The following is a 21,057-nucleotide window of genomic DNA, read 5'->3' as shown; positions in this document are numbered from 1 at the left end:
CCTTGTCGACTAACACGCTCAGCCATTGGTGGGAGTCAATCCATATATAGCTGACTGTGTTAGTTCGCAAAGTAATATGAAAACCACGGAATTTCGAGACAAATTTGTGTGGATCATTGTATTCTACTTTTAAATCATCTTTCTAACCATATGCACTTTATAGCAAACGGTTACAAACGCTTTTTAAAGACCAACTCGACCGTTCCAAGGCAAGATGTTCCTTTAAAGCCAATTGACACTTTCGGTACAGAAAAAAAAAAATGTTCACAGATTTACAAATAACTTTAACAGGGTTTACAGAAGGTAATGGTGAAACACTTCTCTTGAAATATTATTCCATGAAATGCTTTACTTTTTGAGAACACATTAAAAGAATATCAATTCGCGATATCGAGAATTATGGATTTGTTTTTTACACATGTTATGACACGGCGAAATGTGCAAAAACAAGGGTGGGTTTTCCCATTATTTTATCCAGACTCCGACGACCGATGGAGCCTAAATTTTTACAGGTTTGTTCTTTTAAATTTTCACAGGTTTGTGATACACGACGTGTGGGCCTTGGACATTACTGTTTACCCAAAGTGTAACAACTAAACAAACTTCTACAAATGTCTCTTGATGATGACCATAGCAAGCTAGTCAAAACATTGAGACCAATTCAAGAACTGACTCTGCGGTAGTGCAGTTAATTACGATCCTTTAAGCTAAGTAGTAGTCCCAGCCAATTTTATATACCTTCAGCCCGGGTACTAGTTAAAAGCAGGACAGTTCTTTTCAGAACTGAGAAGTCTCCCAAACATCCGATAAGTCTACTCCGCGGTAGTAAAATAAAGAAAGACAGCTCTCTAAAAACAGACTCTACCTGGTAAGTAGATACACACATGTTGTTACTGCAAACATATATAAAGTTATTATCTTGACCATTGACTTCTGACAGATCGATGGAAAAGATTGGGATAAGAAGAATTTGAGTTGTACCTCAGGCAGCAGTGAAGCAGCCTTGTCCGATCCTAGGAAAACATTTGTCCTGACTCCAGAGATGTGTTTTGCTGCAACCAGTGAGAATCGGTTTCCTGATTGCTGGAACGACTCATTAACTGATGAAGGCCATAGCTTATTATTGAACTGTAGCCAGTGCAAGATTACAGTTCATGCAAGTAAGTACATATCAATTTTTCTTACTATGTTTACACAATTTAACATAGACCTTTTTGCAGTTAATCTAAGCGTAAGCGCAAACTTTTGAATGAGGTGCATGCTGATCTAGCTAGGGATCAAACCGGAGCACTTTCTAGACCAGCATGCTCTTTCACTGATTACTACTAAGAGACCAATTGCGCTACCAATGTTAACATGTGATCACGTGACCTATAGTGGGTATAGAAAAACACCGCTATTTAGTTAAGATGAACCATAATCAGCTGTATTTTCGATAAATAACACTTTTAGTTAAAAAAAGGACCCTTTTTATAAAGTTGAATGTTGTGACATTGATTTAAACCACATTTGCTGTTTGATATTTCCAGTTTTCTACTACAAAAGAGGTTTCTTTTGAGAGTATGGTTAGACTACGTAAATTACTGAGGTTTTAGCGAGCTCACGTGCCGTGGATTTTGCGTCGTGCACGGCGTGAAGTCGGGCTGTGATAAGGGAGATCGCGAAGTTGTCCAGCTCAAAACTGACAGCTACCCCTTCTAATCAAAAAATTTGAGGGTGATAATAAAAGGGATTTGCAGCTTCTTAATTAGACTTGTGGACAAGTCGTTAAATCGGCCCCACCACGTGCTGAGATAGTGCTCCCCCGACAACACTGCTCTCGCGCGAACTCACTGCTCTCGCGCGAACTGATGGCTCCCCGAATTTGACTCCTCATTAACGACTTGTACAAGTTGTCATCAGTTTGTGCACAGCCTATGGGCACTTCAGCCGAAATCGTACGGACGCATCTGATTGGTCGATGTCGTTAAATCAATGAATATTCAACATGTATATGCTATCAAACAGTACACCCTGTATTGGATGGGTTCGGGAAGTCACATGTATGAATGAACGATCAACAAACCTGTCAGCGTGTATTTATTATGCCTACACACTAGACGTCGTGTGTGTATGGTTGTACTTTTGAGTACGGATTTTCATCGGGAACTTTGACGTGCATATTAAATAAATAACTTTGTCTTAACTTGGTCTGACTTGGTTGATAAACTTGAAGAACAAGATATAGAAGCAGCTGTCAAGTAGCCAGTTTTCTCAAGGCATGCAACATGCAAGAGATCTGCTCACGTCGACGACAGGTCGCAAGGAAAAAGAAGAAGAAGCCGCCATTTATATGCATATGCCAACACACACACACTGCACACAGCGTGTATTGATTGATGAAAGGCAATGACACTTTTGTAAACAAATGATTTGCACCGGCCGAATATTCGATGAAATCAGTAGCCTTGCTCAAGGCAGTGGTGATGGTTGGTGCATACTGTGTTGGCATCATGAAATCAAAACAGGTGAGCTTGCTGTTAAGTTTCTTAATTAAACTACTAATAAATTTGCGTTGACAAATAATATTGCAAAATCTACCTCCATGGAGTTACCGGTAACTTGGTTTGGGGCTTCTTACTTAAAAGAACAAGTTTGTTTTGAAGTAAAACTTAACAAAACATGTGTTATTATTCATATAACTCACTGGTTCCACCATGGAGGTAGTTTCTACCTCCATGGTTCCACAAAAAGCACTGTCGTCAGTGGCGGTTGCACCGACACACACAGGTTATTAAAATTGAGCCCCTACTTCTAAAGTTCTAGTTCTACACAAGGTTACTTGTTTTGCATTGTTGTTGGAACTTTGGTATCTAGAGAGTAGAGTCTCAAGCAATGCAAAAAGTACCAAATTCACTGTTTTTGTTGTTGTTGGTTTTTATAATTAAACATAATTGTTGTTTTTTTTAGAAACAATAATAAAACATAATAACAAAATGTTTAAAAAATTTTAACTCTAAAACTTAAATAAGATTTGAAATTACATGAGAGTCTTTATTTGTGATGGTGTTGCCTCGAACCTCACTTTAGCCCGTAAGTATTAGGTAGGTTTTATGAGCTGCATGTTATGCCAGCAAACACGTGAACGTGAAGGTCAAAACATTGTGTTGTTAGGTGACGTCACCACTTTGGGCTTAATTCATGCTCACGTAAGACGTCTGCACAGAGAGGTACCTGACTTGAAAAATGGTATCTTCATGTGTGATTTTAACAACACAATTTTCTGACATTTACGTTAACTTGTTTGCTTGCAATAAGTATTAGCCTATCATACTACGGATAGTATTACACAATCAACATAAGTTCAGGTCAACATTGTGTGTTTCTTCTTTTCTCCACAGGGTCACATGGCAGCCTGACAGTGCAAGGGAAACACTCCTCGTTTAAGAAGGAAGTTCGTTCCACCCCTACCCCTAAGCTGCTGTAAAAACTGTGAAAGTTTGATCTCCTGCCTTACTGCGAGTCATGGGAAAAGTTAGCCGAGATGGATCTGCATTGGAGTGAAGATGTGTACGCAAAAACTGATACAACTCTAGACACTCATTAAATTACTCTGGTGCCTGATTTATAAAGAAATGTTCATACAAATAAAATAATCTTAATTGCAATCCTCTGTTTAATTGGTAACCAATGAAGCGATCTTAGAAGGAGCATGGCATCACGACGGCGATTTAACCTAAATATAACACGAGCAGCCCAGTTCTGCAAACTGTGAAGTCTCTTTTAAAATATGCATGTGGGTTTTCTGTAAGCAGCCCATTACAACAATCTAACCGAGAAAGAACATGGCTGCGAATCACATGATGTTATGAATCGTCAGATACATACTTCCTAATCTGTGACACATGAAATCGAACAGACTTGCAAAGCTGGAGCCGTTTTCACGAAACGTTAATCTTAGGGTTTGCATGTTACGTTGCAAGGCTGGGACTCAACTCAAGTCGTAAGATTAACACAAGTTGGAAAGAGTTTGGTGTAAACGAAAGCAGGTCTATTTGATCAGTCATAGACAATTCAATCAAAATATGCACCAAAATTCTTGACTGATGTGGATGGTGCATTCTGAATGGTTCCAAATGTAAGAATGACATTTATACTGTGCAATTACCAACAATTATTTTGCTCATTTTAGTTAAAATTTATTCTTTCCAATCCAAATACTTAAATATCCAAAGCACAGACTGAGAGGGTTTGATAATGTATAAAGGCTAGGCGGTTGTGCAACATAGGTAGAAGACCCATTTAAAATGTTCATTCAAGTTAGTTTTCCCATATCCACCACTGTTTACATTTCTGTACGGTCTTCTAGCGGTGTCCACCCGAAGGTCCGTTAGTCCGAAGGTTTGATTGTCCGAACGCACAAATTTCCCATAACAGGGGGTTCATTAGTCCCAAAATGAAGTAGGTTTCATTAACCCGTACATTTGATACGATAGTCCGAAGGTTCATTGATCTGAAGGTTCACTGGTCCAAATAAGGTCCGATAGTCCGAATCGACGATCAAACCTTATTGTCAATTCGGACTATCGGACCTTATTGTCAATTCGGACTATCGGACCTTATTGTCAATTTGGACTATCGAACATTCAGACTATTGAACCTTCGGCCATCGAGCTGTAACCCTTCTAGCACTCGCCTAGTTTGTAAATTGTTTAAAGTGTTTTGTAATGAACAGGTTTTGCTACTACTCACTATGTTTATATAGCAACCTGGAAGTGCAAGGGAAACACTCCACATTTTCTTTATTTACAGTTTCTACCATCAATATCCATTAGTCTGAAGGTATTTTCATTGTTTATTGCTCAATTTAATTTATTTATTTCAACCACTGGTTTGCATTTGTTGATCGATTTATCAATAAATTTGTTTCTTGTTTTTTGTTTGAGGCAAACTACAATTTGAGTCACTGTTCCTTTTTTGCATTTCACGGTGTCTTTACCCTATTTGAGCCTTATATTAATTGTTATGATTGCTTGGAAGTGAGAAGTATTTTTCGTGGTTACAGTTGCTTAAAACAAAACAAAAGTACAGCTGCTATATGAAACCTTGTCTTGCAATATCTTGGGCAAGTAGAGTGTATGTCGATGATTAGCTACAATACCTTTAAAATACATCGACATCTGAAAAGAGTTACTGAAATTTTCCGGAATCCCTGCGATCCGCACACGACTGCCCTGTGAAACTTGTCCACAAGACTCACATATCAAACTTCCACATGTCGACCATGGTTTTCAAAATCACTTTTTAGATGAAAACTTAAAATAAAAAAACATTTGTCAGTAAAAAAATAATGAATTTTGGGACTGGTAGTATTAATACAAACTACATGTATATTTTATGTTGCAACTTGTCCAGTGTACACAGTCCGAGCAGAACACATCGGGTTAAAGGATTGCATTGGACCATTACCATTGACCGTGGGCATTATTTATTTGCATGAGGCAGCTCACGGATATTAAACAGATAAATAGTAATGCATTTGAAGATGACTTTGTAAAGTTAGGCCCTAATCAACTAATAAAGCAGTTAAATCAAAATAAAAAAGATTCACAGATGCCCTCCGGTTCAAGCTTTACAGTATTAGAAACTATTACTACCCTCTTATAAAAATGGACTCGTCTGCACGATTGTCTCCGCGGCAACAGTGAAGGTATACCGCGTTCGTACTTGAATACATGAATACGTACCGCTGACAACTTGTACAAGTCGTTAATGAGGAGTCAAAATCGGGGAGCCATCAGTTCGCGCGAGAGCAGTGAGTTCGCGCGAGAGCAGTGTTGTCGGGGGAGCACTATCTCAGCACGTGGGGCCGATTTAACGACTTGTCCACAAGTCTACTTCTTAATGAGATTTTATTGAAAATATTGGCAGCAAAATCATTACAACGAGGGCAATGTAAAACCACACTTTCTGTGCACAAACACATTACATCGTGTGAACATTCTCGTGGAATTTCCTATTATTTAAGTGGAACTGTTTTTAATTACTGGCATTGTTCAGCCACAGGTAAGGTCTCATGCTACAAACTCCAGAATATTCAATCAGTGGTTTTAAGTATTGAGTCTTTATTGGGCCAAAACTTGCAACAGTAATCATGTCTTTTTAACGCACGTTTATATGCAGTACGCCGTGTTTGTTTACATCTTATACCCACTGCACGGAGCGCAATCGGTCTATTGTTATGTTTTTATTGTTTGATCTGATGGAATTCAATGGAGAATCAATCCAACATTTCTATTACAAAAAATTAATTGATTGACATTGCTGTTATTGACCTATTGACAGGCTGTTATGGGGCGACTGTAACTTCATCTGACAAGTGGAAATGTAAACGCTGTGAGGAACAGGATTATCTGGCTGTAAGTTCATTTTGCTTTTAAAAACACTTTATTTTATTTTACTTAACGTTCAAACAGTGCAAGAGCCAATAACAGGAAAAACTAGGTGTTCGGCTATTGTTGGGTCAGTGTTTGAATAAATGAAACAAGTATTGTTAATAGCTCGTCAAATTACAAAGAAATCAAAACCAAACAGTTTTCTCGATGTGTAATAATTTATAGAAAAAGCATCAAAAAGTGTATATTTCAACCTAAAAGCCTTTAAATACTGCCTTTTCAAAGCATTTTACAGGCTCTTCCAGTTTAAAAAGGTCAAAAAGTCAAGAAAAGGTCACCAACACACCCATTTTTGTGGAATACATGAGGCCCTTTCATATGATGTATAGATTGTCAAAATAGATTTTGTGGTTGAGGAAACGTGAACTTATGCATAATGACGACTGGAGAAGAGACTAACTAACCGAATAGGAAATGTTTGTTGAAAACATCTGAAAACAGACTACGTACGTAAAGCCCTTTCATATGATGTATAGATTGTCAAAATAGCTTGTGTGGTTGAGGACATAGGAACTTATGCATAATGACGACTGGAGAAGAGACTAACTAACCGAAAAGGAAATGTTTGTTGAAAACACCTTGAAAACAGACTACGTACGTAAAGCCCTTTCATATGATGTAAAGATTGTCAAAATAGCTTGTGTGGTTGAGGATATGGGAGCTTATGCATAATGACGACTGGAGAAGAGACTAACTAGGAGGAAAATCTTTGTTGAAAACGCCTTGAAAACAGACTAAAGCGAAGCTATTTATAGGAGAAAAAAAAATTAAATACAAAAATAAATCGTACAAATTTTGGTCGCCAAGTGGTCTCCCATCCAAATACTGACTGGGCTCGATTTTGCTTAACTTTAGTGACAGGTGTTATCAACGCAGTATGGTACGCAGACTAAAACGATCAACACGTGGTGCAGAGCGTGACTATGCTCATCAATGCACCGCATACTTACACGTGGTGACAGCAATGCACCGCATGCTTACACGTGGTGACAAAGTACATCTACATGTAATTGTAAAATCTTTACGCGCAATCAATGGGGGAATTTTGTAGTGCTTTATACGTGAATTTTAGATTTTTCAACATCGATTTTGAACCAGAAGACAAGATCAAAATGGGGTCATGTCTGTGAGGTGTTTACGGAGTTTTTAATGCCCTTTCCGATGATGTATTGATTGTCAAAATCCGTCATGCAGATCAAAAGTTATGATTTTTTGAAATAATACCGCATACTTACACGTGGTGACCGCAATGCACCGCATGCTTACACGTGGTGACAAAGTACATGTACATGTAATTGTAAAATCTTTACGCGCAATCAATGGGGGAATTTTGTAGTCTTTATACAGTGTACATGAATTTTGAAATTTTCAACTTCTCTTTTGAGCCGGAAGACAAAATCAAAATGGGGTCATGTCTGTGAGGCGTTTACGGAGTTTTTAATGCCCTTTCCGATGATGTATTGATTGTAAAAATCCCTCATGTAGATCAAAAGTTATGATTTTTTGAAATAATAAACTTTGATATAGTGTATCTCGTCAACTGATGACGTCATCGTGACGTAACAACTTTTGCATCATCTACTGGTTATTGTCTACCTGTGTGCAAAGTTTAACTTAATGCAAGCTTCGCATCTATGCTTTTTCTTGCGGACAATCGACAGCGAGAAGAATAAGAAAAACCAAAAAAAAACTAGATATAGTGTTTGTAGAAACAAACACTAGGTGTTCGGCTATTGTTAGGTCAGTGTTTGAACCAATGAAAAAAGTGTTGTTGATAGCTCGTCAAATTTCAAAGAAATCAAACCAAACAGTTTTCTCGATGTGTAATAATTTTATGGTAAAGCATCAAAAAGTGTACATTTCAACCTAAAAGCCTTTAAATAATGCCTTTTCAAAGCATTTTACAGGCACTTCCGGTTTAAAAAGGTCAAAAGGTCAAGAGAAGGTCACCAACATACCCATTTTTGTGAAGTACGTGAGGCCCTTTCATATGATGTATAGATTGTCAAAATAGCTTTTGTGGTTGAGGGCATAGGAACTTATGCATGATGACGACTGGAGAAGAGACTAACTAACCGGACGGGGAAATGTTTGTTGGAAACGCCTTGAAAACAGACTACGCACTTAAAGCCCTTTCATATGATGTATAGATTGTCAAAATAGCTTTTGTGGTTGGAGCCTTATGCATAATGACGACTGAAGAAGAGACTAACTAACCGGAAAAGAAATGTTAGTTGAAAACGCCTTGAAAATAGACTAAAAACGAAGCTATTATAGGAGAAGAAAAACAAAAATAATACAAAAAATAATACAAAATTTGGTCGCCAATTGGTCTCCCATCCAAGTACTGACCAAGCCCGATTTAGCATAACTTCAGTGATCGGACGGGAACCGGTGTTATCAACGCAGTACGGTCGTAGATAGTGTACAATAAATTCGATTTGAACCAGAAGACAAGATCAAAAGGTTAAACGCCTTGAACGAAGACTATTCTACATGAAGCTTTTTCGCGCTCTATGGATGATCACTGGAGCGTGACTCTCCCGCACAGCTAATACACTACACGTTGTGTGTATGCCTAAGTGTAATGTTTATGCACATACCAACGGGGATTTACGTTGTTCTTTAGACGTGAATTTTGAAATTTTCAACCTCTCTTTTGAGCCGAAGACAAAATCAAAATGGGGTCATGTCTGTGAGGCGTTTACGGAGTTTTTAATGCCCTTTCCGATGATGTATTGATTGTAAAAATCCGTCATGCAGATCAAAAGTTATGATTTTTTTAAATAATACCGCATACTTACACGTGGTGACCGCAATGCACCGCATGCTTACACGTGGTGACAAAGTACATGTACATGTAATTGTAAAATCTTTACGCTCAATCAATGGGGGAATTTTGTAGTCTTTTAGGCCTATACATGAATTTTAGAATTTTCAACCTCGATTTTGAACCGGAAGACAAGATCAAAATAGGGTCATGTCTGTGAAGTGTTTACGGAGTTTTTAATGCCCTTTCCGATGATGTATTGATTGTAAAAATCCGTCATGCAGATCAAAAGTTAAGATTTTTTGAAATAATAAACTTTGAATGAGTGTATCTCGTCAACAGATGACGTCATCGTGACGTAAGAACTTTTGTATCATCTACTGGTTATTGTCTACCTATGTGCAAAGTTTTAACTTAATGCAAGCTTCGCATCTATGCTTTTTCTTGCGGACAATCGACAGCGAGAAGAATAAGAAAAACCAAAAAAAAACTAGATATAGTGTTTGTAGAAACAAACACTAGGTGTTCGGCTATTGTTGGGTCAGTGTTTGAATCAATGAAAAAAAGTGTTTTTGATAGCTCGTCAAATTGCAAAGAAATCAATACCAAACAGTTTTCTCGATGTCTAATAATTTTATGGTAAAGCTTCAAAAAGTGTACATTTCAACCTAACAGCCTTTAAATACTGCCTTTTCAAAGCATTTAACAGGCTCTTCCAGTTTAAAGAGGTCAAAAAGTCAACGCAGTATGGTACGCAGACTAAAACGATCAACACGTGGTGCAGAGCGTGACTATGCTCATCAATGCACCGCATACTTACACGTGGTGACCGCAATGCACCGCATGCTTACACGTGGTGACAAAGTACATGTACATGTAATTGTAAAATCTTTACGCGCAATCAATGGGGGAATTTTGTAGTGCTTTATACGTGAATTTTTGATTTTTCAACATCGATTTTAAACCAGAAGACAAGGTCAAAATGGGGTCATGTCTGTGAGGTGTTTACGGAGTTTTTAATGCCCTTTCCGATGATGTATTGATTGTCAAAATCCGTTATGCAGATCAAAAGTTATGATTTTTTGAAATAATACCGCATACTTACACGTGGTGACCGCAATGCACCGCATGCTTACACGTGGTGACAAAGTACATGTACATGTAATTGTAAAATCTTTACGCGCAATCAATGGGGGAATTTTGTAGTCTTTATACAGTGTACATGAATTTTGAACTTTTCAACCTCGATTTTGAACCGGAAGACAAGATCAAAATGGGGTCATGTCTGTGAGGTGTTTACGGAGTTTTTAATGCCCTTTCCGATGATGTATTGATTGTAAAAATCCTTCATGCAGATCAAAAGTTATGATTTTTTGAAATAATAAACTTTGAATGAGTGTATCTCGTCAACTGATGACGTCATCGTGACGTTAGAACTTTTGTATCATCTACTGGTTATTGTCTACCTGTGTGCAAAGTTTCAACTTAATGCAAGCTTCGCATCTATGCTTTTTCTTGCGGACAATCGACAGCGAGAAGAATAAGAAAAACCAAAAAAAAACTAGATATAGTGTTTGTAGAAACAAACACTAGGTGTTCGGCTATTGTTGGGTCAGTGTTTGAACCAATGAAAAAAGTGTTGTTGATAGCTCGTCAAATTTCAAAGAAATCAAACCAAACAGTTTTCTCGATGTGTAATAATTTTATGGTAAAGCATCAAAAAGTGTACATTTCAACCTAAAAGCCTTTAAATAATGCCTTTTCAAAGCATTTTACAGGCACTTCCGGTTTAAAAAGGTCAAAAGGTCAAGAGAAGGTCACCAACATACCCATTTTTGTGAAGTACGTGAGGCCCTTTCATATGATGTATAGATTGTCAAAATAGCTTTTGTGGTTGAGGGCATAGGAACTTATGCATGATGACGACTGGAGAAGAGACTAACTAACCGGACGGGGAAATGTTTGTTGGAAACGCCTTGAAAACAGACTACGCACTTAAAGCCCTTTCATATGATGTATAGATTGTCAAAATAGCTTTTGTGGTTGGAGCCTTATGCATAATGACGACTGAAGAAGAGACTAACTAACCGGAAAAGAAATGTTAGTTGAAAACGCCTTGAAAATAGACTAAAAACGAAGCTATTTATAGGAGAAGAAAAACAAAAATAATACAAAAAATAATACAAAATTTGGTCGCCAATTGGTCTCCCATCCAAGTACTGACCAAGCCCGATTTAGCATAACTTCAGTGATCGGACGGGAACCGGTGTTATCAACGCAGTACGGTCGTAGATAGTGTACAATAAATTCGATTTGAACCAGAAGACAAGATCAAAAGGTTAAACGCCTTGAACGAAGACTATTCTACATGAAGCTTTTTCGCGCTCTATGGATGATCACTGGAGCGTGACTCTCCCGCACAGCTAATACACTACACGTTGTGTGTATGCCTAAGTGTAATGTTTATGCACATACCAACGGGGATTTACGTTGTTCTTTAGACGTGAATTTTGAAATTTTCAACCTCTCTTTTGAGCCGAAGACAAAATCAAAATGGGGTCATGTCTGTGAGGCGTTTACGGAGTTTTTAATGCCCTTTCCGATGATGTATTGATTGTAAAAATCCGTCATGCAGATCAAAAGTTATGATTTTTTTAAATAATACCGCATACTTACACGTGGTGACCGCAATGCACCGCATGCTTACACGTGGTGACAAAGTACATGTACATGTAATTGTAAAATCTTTACGCGCAATCAATGGGGGAATTTTGTAGTCTTTTAGGCCTATACATGAATTTTAGAATTTTCAACCTCGATTTTGAACCGGAAGACAAGATCAAAATAGGGTCATGTCTGTGAAGTGTTTACGGAGTTTTTAATGCCCTTTCCGATGATGTATTGATTGTAAAAATCCGTCATGCAGATCAAAAGTTATGATTTTTTGAAATAATAAACTTTGAATGAGTGTATCTCGTCAACAGATGACGTCATCGTGACGTAAGAACTTTTGTATCATCTACTGGTTATTGTCTACCTATGTGCAAAGTTTTAACTTAATGCAAGCTTCGCATCTATGCTTTTTCTTGCGGACAATCGACAGCGAGAAGAATAAGAAAAACCAAAAAAAAAAAAAAAAAAAAACGAACAAAATCAATGAGTTGTTCGGGCTGTTGCCCGAACACCTAAAAAAAAAAAACGAACAAAATCAATGAGTTGTTCGGGCTGTTGCCCGAACACCTAAAAAAAAAAAACGAACAAAATCAATGAGTTGTTCGGGCTGTTGCCCGAACACCTAATCAATGAGTTGTTCGGGCTGTTGCCCGAACACCTAAAAAAAAAAAAAAAAAAACCAAACAAAATCAATGAGTTGTTCGGGCTTTTGCCCGAACACCTAACTAGAGCTAAATTGCATTTGTGCACAAATGCAGAGCTGTTTCGTCAATAAAAATTTCAAATTTCTCAACTGAGTTTTAAATTTGTTGGGTATTCAAAGCAATTTGCCCAATGTGGCATAAATAAAAACATAAGTTTTGATTATACCATGTTCAGATAGCAATTTATGTGTTAAAGGTGCAAAATGGGAAAAAAATCATAAAAAATCGTGTGATGACGTCATCATGACGTCATTTAACAATTCACGAGAACTTGCCAATATCTAATAATCTACAACACTAATCTTTCAACACAATCGCGTCGTTATTTCGAGAGTTATACGACTTCAAAAAGTGCACCTTTAATGCTGCATCACGTGACCCCCGATGACGTCATTGATCTGACACTTCACACATATGATGCCTAGCTGACAGTAACCATGTGTGTAAAATTTGAAGTGATTACAAAAAACTTCACCACAGACATCTTCAAAAAGTCCATTTTGAAGAGTTTTCAACCTGCCGCTAGAGGGCGCTGTTGCAATTTGTGACGTCATTTATATTTTTTTGAACTTCCCACCCTTGCTAGACACTTACGTTCTTGGAAAGCAACCTCATAACTTTTGCCACTTTTGAATTAAAGGGGCACTTCCGGTTTCGACCGGAAGTAGAGGTCATGTGAGGTCACGCACACGAAACAAAATGAAGACCTAATTAATCCCTACCAAATCCCGTAAACAGAAACCTACCGTCTCTTGTGGCTGATTTGATATAGATTTTCAAACATTTAACATAAAACACCTTTACGATGACGTCACGTGACCGCTGATGACGTCACCTTTAATCCCTGAAAGTTTCATTGCAATTGCTCTTTGGGAACTTTGCAAAAAATTGCGAGTACTGAATCAGACAAATAAAAAAATTAAAATAATAAAAAAATAATAATAAAAAAAACTTTAACAAAAACAAGAGCTGTTTCGCTGCGCTTCGCTACGAAACGGCTAAAAAAAACTTTAACAAAAACGAGAGCTGTTTCGCTGCGCTTCGCTACGAAACAGCTAATAACAATATTTAACATTATAAAACACTAAACTGTACTTGATTCACTTGTATGGTAGTTGCGTTTGCTTGACGCATTTTGAGACAAAAAGGGGGTTTGATAAAGACACTACTGCAAAGTGTGGCAATAGTTTAAAGCTCTTTGTTATTGGTTTGAGGTGTTCAGCCAAAAGTTATGAAGAGGAATTATGTTACATAATGTTGCTAGGTCTGGGTGTATTGCATTATTAACACTAATGTCATGTCATCAGTCACAACATTACATCATTCATTATTAACACTAATGTCATGTCATCAGTCACAACATTACATCATTCATTATTAACACTAATGTCATGTCATCAGTCACAACATTACATCATTCATTATTAACACTAATGTCATGTCATCAGTCACAGCATTACATCATTCATTATTAACACTAATGTCATGTCATCAGTCACAACATTACATCATTCATTATTAACACTAATGTCATGTCATCAGTCACAACATTACATCATTCATTATTAACACTAATGTCATGTCATCAGTCACAACATTACATCATTCATTATTAACACTAATGTCATGTCATCAGTCACAGCATTACATCATTCATTATTAACACTAATGTCATGTCATCAGTCACAACATTACATCATTCATTATTAACACTAATGTCATGTCATCAGTCACAGCATTACATCATTCATTATTAACACTAATGTCATGTCATCAGTCACAACATTACATCATTCATTATTAACACTAATGTCATGTCATCAGTCACAACATTACATCATTCATTATTAACACTAATGTCATGTCATCAGTCACAGCATTACATCATTCATTATTTTTTTATTTATTAAATATTCATTTTATTATCTGAAAGCAGACCTTCATTTTAAAAAAATCGAGGAGAGCTGTACATCGCTCTCCTTAAATCAAACAAGTGATTTAAGGAGAGTGATTTGCTAGTCGCTCTCCTTAAATCAAGAAAGTGAACTAAGGAGAGTGATTTGCTCTTCCAACAAAACCCAAGTTTAATTAACACTCAATAGCACAATAGTTATCCTTTTTATTGCTAAATTTAATGAGTTAACTTCAATCAATCCCATGTCATACCATTCCAGTGCAAAATAAAAGTCTGTAGACCAGCAGAAGAAAGATAGAAAACAAATCCACAAAAGAATGATTCAAAATTAATGTAGACTTGGTTTAATATAAAATAAACACACCAAAAAACAGACTTAAATATTTAATTTAAAGTTAACCTTCAATCGGTGCATCAGTGCATCAAGTTTATTTATAAATGAAAAAGGGGGAAAACTTCCTGAAATTGATTTGAAATGTAAAAATAATTGCATCAACAAAAAAATGCACTTAAAGTTTGGACAAATATTGCCCCTTAAAATCACAGTAATAAATAAAAATCAATAGTATTATTATTAAATACTAATAAGTTTGAAAGGATCTTTGGACATGTTGGATACAGACAACCAATAATTTCCATTATTATTAAGAATAATAATAGTGTGCAAAATTAGGAGACGACTTTTAAACAAATTGAACAATAAAAGGAACGACATGAGGTTAAAAAAAGACATTGTTTTTGAACCTATGATATGCAGTTTTGGAGAGGGAGGGTTCCATATACTACTACGATCGTCGCTAAAGTATTTTTGCAGCACACTGAATTAGCAGAGCAGGACTCAATAGTGTAGCGATGTATCTTCACACGATTAAACAAAAATTAGATCAAAGTTCTTGCAATTTTCCAGCTTCCATGTCAACAAAACATGTCAAAAAACATTAGTTTAAATGATTTACTATAACTTGCAGATGTTCTTAAAATAAATAAACAGTTTTTTGTTCTTACTTTGCAAGAAGAAACATCAGTTTAGATTTAATCCCAAGTCACCGTCGCTCAGATACACGTGTGGGTGATCGTGTGTCAAAACAACCATACAGTCTGGTTAGCTGCACAGTACTGGTCCGTGTAGAGGCAAACACCAGACCCAGTCAAGAGACAAGTATTTCAATTGGCTGTTGAATTTACACATAGCGAGTACTGATTTATTTCATTGGTCGATTTTGCCCTACTGCTAGAGGGTGTCAAGGAATGAAAATCACGGAGGAAACTAAGTTCGTTGTCGACGGTGATTTCTTATTAATTTAGCATCGGTTTTCATGCGGAAATATACTAAAATATGTAAGTCTAAAAAAATATTATTTTCAACTTAAGTATCAAGCATAAATGTTGCAAAATATGTGTTGCAAATTGAAACTGAAAATGCTCTTGTTTAAACTTGTAAGGAGCGGGGTTTTTTTGCTCTCCTTAAAAATATTAAGGAGCGCTGAGGAGCGCTATCACGCTCCTTTAAAATGAAGGCCTGTGAAAGATCTTGAAAAAGCAAACGAAATGAACATTGACATGACACCGATTCGACCTTGTCTTCCTGACCCAACCAGAAATTGTAGTGATTTATTGTCTTCAATCCTTTACAGACAACGTGGCACTTTCAACACTTTTTATCCACAAAAAAATGACAGATTTTCTCATTTTTGTTTGTTTGTTGTTGTTTGTTCCACAGGAGTGTTGTTTGTGTAATCTTCGTGGGGGAGCGTTGAAACATACAACAAATGGTCGCTGGGCTCACATTGTCTGTGCGATGGCCATCCCGGAAGTTCTTTTTGAAGATGTAATGGAAAGAGATTCTATCAACATTGAAAACATTTCATCTGCGAGATTAAAACTGGTAAGAAATTACAGTGGGTGGTAGTCACAGGGAAAACATGAGCTGCCTTCATGTTCGCCTTGTTAAAGGCACTGGACACTTTTGGTAATTACTCAAAATATTTATAAGCACAAAATCTTACTTGGTAACGAGTAATGGGGAGCTGTTGATAGCATAAAACATTGTGAGAAACGGCTCCCTCTGAAAAAACATAGTTTTCGAGAAAGAAGTAATTTTCGACGAATTTGATTTTGAGACCTCAGATTTAAATTTTGAGGTGCTGTAATCAAGCATCTGAAAGTACACAAGTTTGTGTGACCATGGTGTTTTTTTCTTCCATTATTAACTCGCAACTACGACGACCAATTGGGTTCAAATTTTCACAGATTTGTTATTTTGTCCATATGTTGAGATACACCAAGTGAGAAGACTGGCCCTTGACATCCAAAAACTGTCCAGTGTCTTTATTAGCATTATAATTCACAGTTCAGTTCAGTTCAGTTTAGTTCTTTTATGTTTTTTCCACACACACCATGCAAATAATACAATATAAGCAAACATGCAGTTACCTTATAAAGGTCAGATAGCAATACCAATAGGTAGAAGAAAATTAAACAGTTGCTTTAAACAATATGTTTAATAAATAATTGAAATTGCAAAAATACAACATGATGGTGTCGTCATGATGTCACTACGAATTGAAGGATTTAATGTTCTTAACTACCAATACATTAAGTGTCAACTCGGTCGGACTTTTCAAAAAAGTTATAAATTAAATTTACAATTTTAAGTTCAAATTAAATTTTTTGCCATGTGACCCACCTGCATGTTGCAGGCTGATTTATAAACCCTCTCCTGTGAAGGTAATGACTATAAATGAGCAAGCTAGTCGAAACATTGAGACCTATTTAAGAACTCACTCCGTGGTAGTGCAGTTAATAACGATCTTATAAGGTTAATTAGTAGTCCCCGCCAGTTTTCTACCTTCCGCCCGGGTAGTAGTTAAGAAGCAGGACAGTTCCTTTCAGAACTGAGAAGTCTCCTGACCAACCTGATAAATCTACTCCACGGTAGAAGTGTTGGGGTCAATATTACAACCTCTTTCCCACCGAAGGTCTGTACTGTAACCAGTCTTGTTCTTTTCTACAGATATTTTCATGGTAAATGTGTCACCAGTGTGTCCGACCTAGTTCTTCCTATTAAGGTGTTTGAGCGTGAAACCACACTTTCTGCTTCTTCTCACCCATATACGCTTGATTTGTTGAGATGTAAAACAAGGAGCCATTCCAACAGCTTTATTCCATGTACTGCATCTCTTTGGACTGTGTTAAGAAAAATATCAATTCCTGCCTCCAGCTCCCCTGAGTTATTTTCATGTTTCCATTTTCTTCTTGTAACCCCTTACCAATATTGTTTTTTAGCCTTTTCTGCCTGGCAAGTAGATACACACATGGTGTTACCGCAAACCAAATATATACAAGATAATGACTGTTGCTCTATTCCTTTGTATTACAGAAATGTTTTTTCTGCCGGCCGTTTATTAAGATGGGGAACCGGTACGGTGGTTTGATTCAGTGTTCAGTAGGGAGATGTGCATTAGCATTCCATGTAACGTGTGCTCAAGCTGCTGGAGTTGTGATGGAGCCATGTGATTGGCCGTGTGCAGTTTATGCTACCTGCCTAAGGCATCCCTATCAAGAAAAAATGAGAGACAAGGTGAGTTCTTAAACGAGTTCTTACATAGCGCTTTATAACATCCCTCGGGGCGTATCAAAGCACTCAGTATTTTGCCCGTCAAGGTATGTGGAGGTCAGTGTCTTAGCCGGGAATTTGGAAAGTGGGAGTGCAAACTGAAAAAGTGGGAGTGCAACCTAAAATCACTACAAAAAAATAGAAACGTGTGCGTAGCACACAACACGGGCCCTGGAAGCATTTCTGGTACCTATTTCTGTTACAAGTAAACTATTTTGATTTAATTTTTCTTTTCTTTTTTCAACTCGAAAATGAGAGGCTTTTAAGTACAGATATTGTAAAGGTGATCGACGTCCACTATACACTATTAAACTCTATAAAATGTGTCTGGGTCAATAGGCTCGTTCAAAGCAGTTACTTGGACCATGGAACTGCGCTTGGACCCATTTAGCCTGAAATGATTCAAAAGCGATCAAATAATGCAGTACAAGTTTGCTGTCAACAAAATAATTTTTGGCATGTGTTACTCTTGATACAAATTTTTGCTTAAAGACTAAAACAAATGAAGAGGTATTGAAGAAATTAAGAGTTATCATTTACTAATGTTAGTTTTCTATCCATTCTTGTCCATTCGATTTCAGAACTATAGGCCTAAAGTCAAGAAGCTGATAATAGTTTATGTATTTAATTTAAACAAATCAATTAATTAATGTAAAATAATGATTCACACAAGTATTTGCAACCAATAAAAATGCCAAGAGTGATTTACATGTACCATAATTGATTGACTGATCATGGTAATTAATATTTTCCTTAGTATGTGTTTAGGTTTCATAACGTTTAAGTCTTATAGGTTGTTTAATTAATAAAACTGGGGCAAAGGCAATTTGTAAACAGTCTGCGGAGAATAAAGGAACAAATAGTTACGAAAGACAGTGCCATTTAAGTAGTTCCACTGGGCAAAAAAAACGTACCATGCATTGAAAAATAAATTTGGGGGGTCTATCCCCCCCCTACAGCAAAACCGACTTGAGATTTGAAAATAAACATGAACCAGTTTTTGAACCTTTCGAGCGGAAAATAAACATCGTTTTGTCAACTGCATTAACACCCAAGAGATGCAAACATTGAAATCCAAAAAAGTCTCGACGTTTCAAACAAACTCTACCACGAACAAACGATGTGCCCTTGAATTTCTAGAAGGAAAAAATATCGTCATGTTTGCCGCCGTCGAGTTGGGAAAAACTGCGGAACCAATCTACAAAGCAACTGCAGAATGTATGCAGTAAAAGGTGCACTGTGCGGCGTGTCACTCGGTTACCGATACTGACGTCATAGTAGAAAAATCCAGAGCGCGATGGTTTGTAGGATCGTGGGGATGAGATTGGTACCTAAAATAATCTGAACGAAAACGCGTGTGAATTCGCCTCTATCATACCACACGTGCATGGAGTTCATGCTGCCTGCTGATGGCGGTCGATGAAGACGACTGACAGTTAAAACGAAGTCTGCGTGTCTCGCTTGCGTTGTGTAATTTGCACGTGCGTTGAGTAATGTGGTCAGCGTTTTCGAGGCAACTTCAAGTGATTGTTTTATGGTTGCGTCGTTGAAATTTTGATTCAAAAAGAAGAAGGAAATCTGGTAAAACCAAATCTAATTTTACTCACTGCTGTTTAAACTGTTCAACAACAAAAAAATAATAAAAGAAGTTCAGTAATTTGCACTGAAATTATTAGACAGCACGGCTTCACCCAAGCCGTGCATCAAATTTTTGCCCGTGTTTTCAGCCCAACTGGCCGTGCTAACGCGGCGTGCACGGCTCGCTAGCTAACACGTTGGTGGAGGTACAGTTTGAAGTATGAGACCTATTCCTTTAAAGCACAGTGTTATGGTTTACAAGCTTCTGTGACGCAACATGCTGCCAATCAATCCAGGAACACAGGGGCGAACCCCTACTCTTTTTGATAAGTGCGCTGGGTTCTTTAGCGCCACCTGTTACATGATGCTAAGGATTAGGTCATATCTCTCAAACTACGTCCCACTCCTACAGTAGTAATACCTGGCGCTTTGTATCCTTTGGCAAAGGGCACGTTATACAGGCATAAACCTCTTCCGCGTTTTTTTTTTTTTTTATTTTTTTTTTTAAGGCTAATATATGCCTGACAGCAACAGTGTACAACTACAATCATGTAATATAAGCCTAGTACTTGCTAAAAGTGCACCTAAGAGCATAATAAACCTCAACATTTTCTAGGGTACCATTGTGGGTATCATGTCCTGTGGCGTTTCGGCTGCCTCGCTCCGCACTTGCAAATGTTCCTTTTTTTTCTTTAACGGGCAGTTGCATGCCTGGTTAAAAACATGGTAATTATTATTATTGTTAATAACACAACACACTGAACCAATGGTGTTACCCATCCGAAGGACGAAGCGAGTGTCACCACTTGGAATCGAACCCACACTCTGCTGAACAGAGACACCAGAGTTTGAATGCGGTGCTCTTAACTGCCCGACCAAGACACTTCCAAGGGTCTTTTTCATCCTTGCTACAACCATGACTACATGTAGCAGTTAATGCGTTATTTGTTTTGATATAAATCACACTCTGGGATTAAAGGCACTGGACACTATTGCTAATTACTCAAAACATTTGTTATCATAAAAACTTACTTGGTTACAAGCAATGGAGAGCTGTTGATAGTTTAAAACATTGTGAGAAACGGCAACATCTCAAGTGAGAAGTGAGAAGACTTGTCATTGACAATTACCAAAGGTAACCAGTGCCTTTAACCATTATATATGTGTATGTAGATATGGTCCGGGCTAAACAGACTTGACCTAAAAAATACAAGCAATATTTTCTTCATATTTATAATTTGAGAGTTGCAGATGATGCCATCATACACAATTTGGGCCGTGAACACGCCGCTAAAATAATACTAAAATTAAATTTGACAAACCAGCCGCCCAGTGTAAGTGTTTAGTTGAAAACAATGTATCATGAT

General features: G+C 37.3%; 1 protein-coding gene and 1 long non-coding RNA gene across 2 annotated transcripts in view; both read left to right on the top strand.

Annotated features, from left to right (window-relative positions):
- Window positions 1–21,057, top strand: part of LOC117297712 (lysine-specific demethylase 4C-like) — a 52,820-nt gene that overhangs the window by 25,805 nt on the left and 5,958 nt on the right. The window contains exons 12-15 of the mRNA XM_033780862.1: window positions 941–1,160; window positions 6,325–6,398; window positions 16,217–16,381; window positions 17,876–18,076. Of these exons, the coding sequence (XP_033636753.1) occupies window positions 941–1,160; window positions 6,325–6,398; window positions 16,217–16,381; window positions 17,876–18,076 (660 nt within the window). The remainder of the gene's footprint in view (window positions 1–940; window positions 1,161–6,324; window positions 6,399–16,216; window positions 16,382–17,875; window positions 18,077–21,057) is intronic.
- Window positions 2,346–3,885, top strand: LOC117297713. Its single transcript, XR_004519907.1, has 2 exons — window positions 2,346–2,507; window positions 3,381–3,885. It is a non-coding gene; the product is annotated as an uncharacterized LOC117297713 (long non-coding RNA).

Source organism: Asterias rubens, chromosome 12 (assembly GCF_902459465.1).
Source record: "Asterias rubens chromosome 12, eAstRub1.3, whole genome shotgun sequence".
Lineage (NCBI taxonomy): Eukaryota > Metazoa > Echinodermata > Asteroidea > Forcipulatida > Asteriidae > Asterias > Asterias rubens.
Note: the sequence above shows the minus strand (reverse complement) of the source record. Positions and strands in the feature narration are given on the sequence as shown.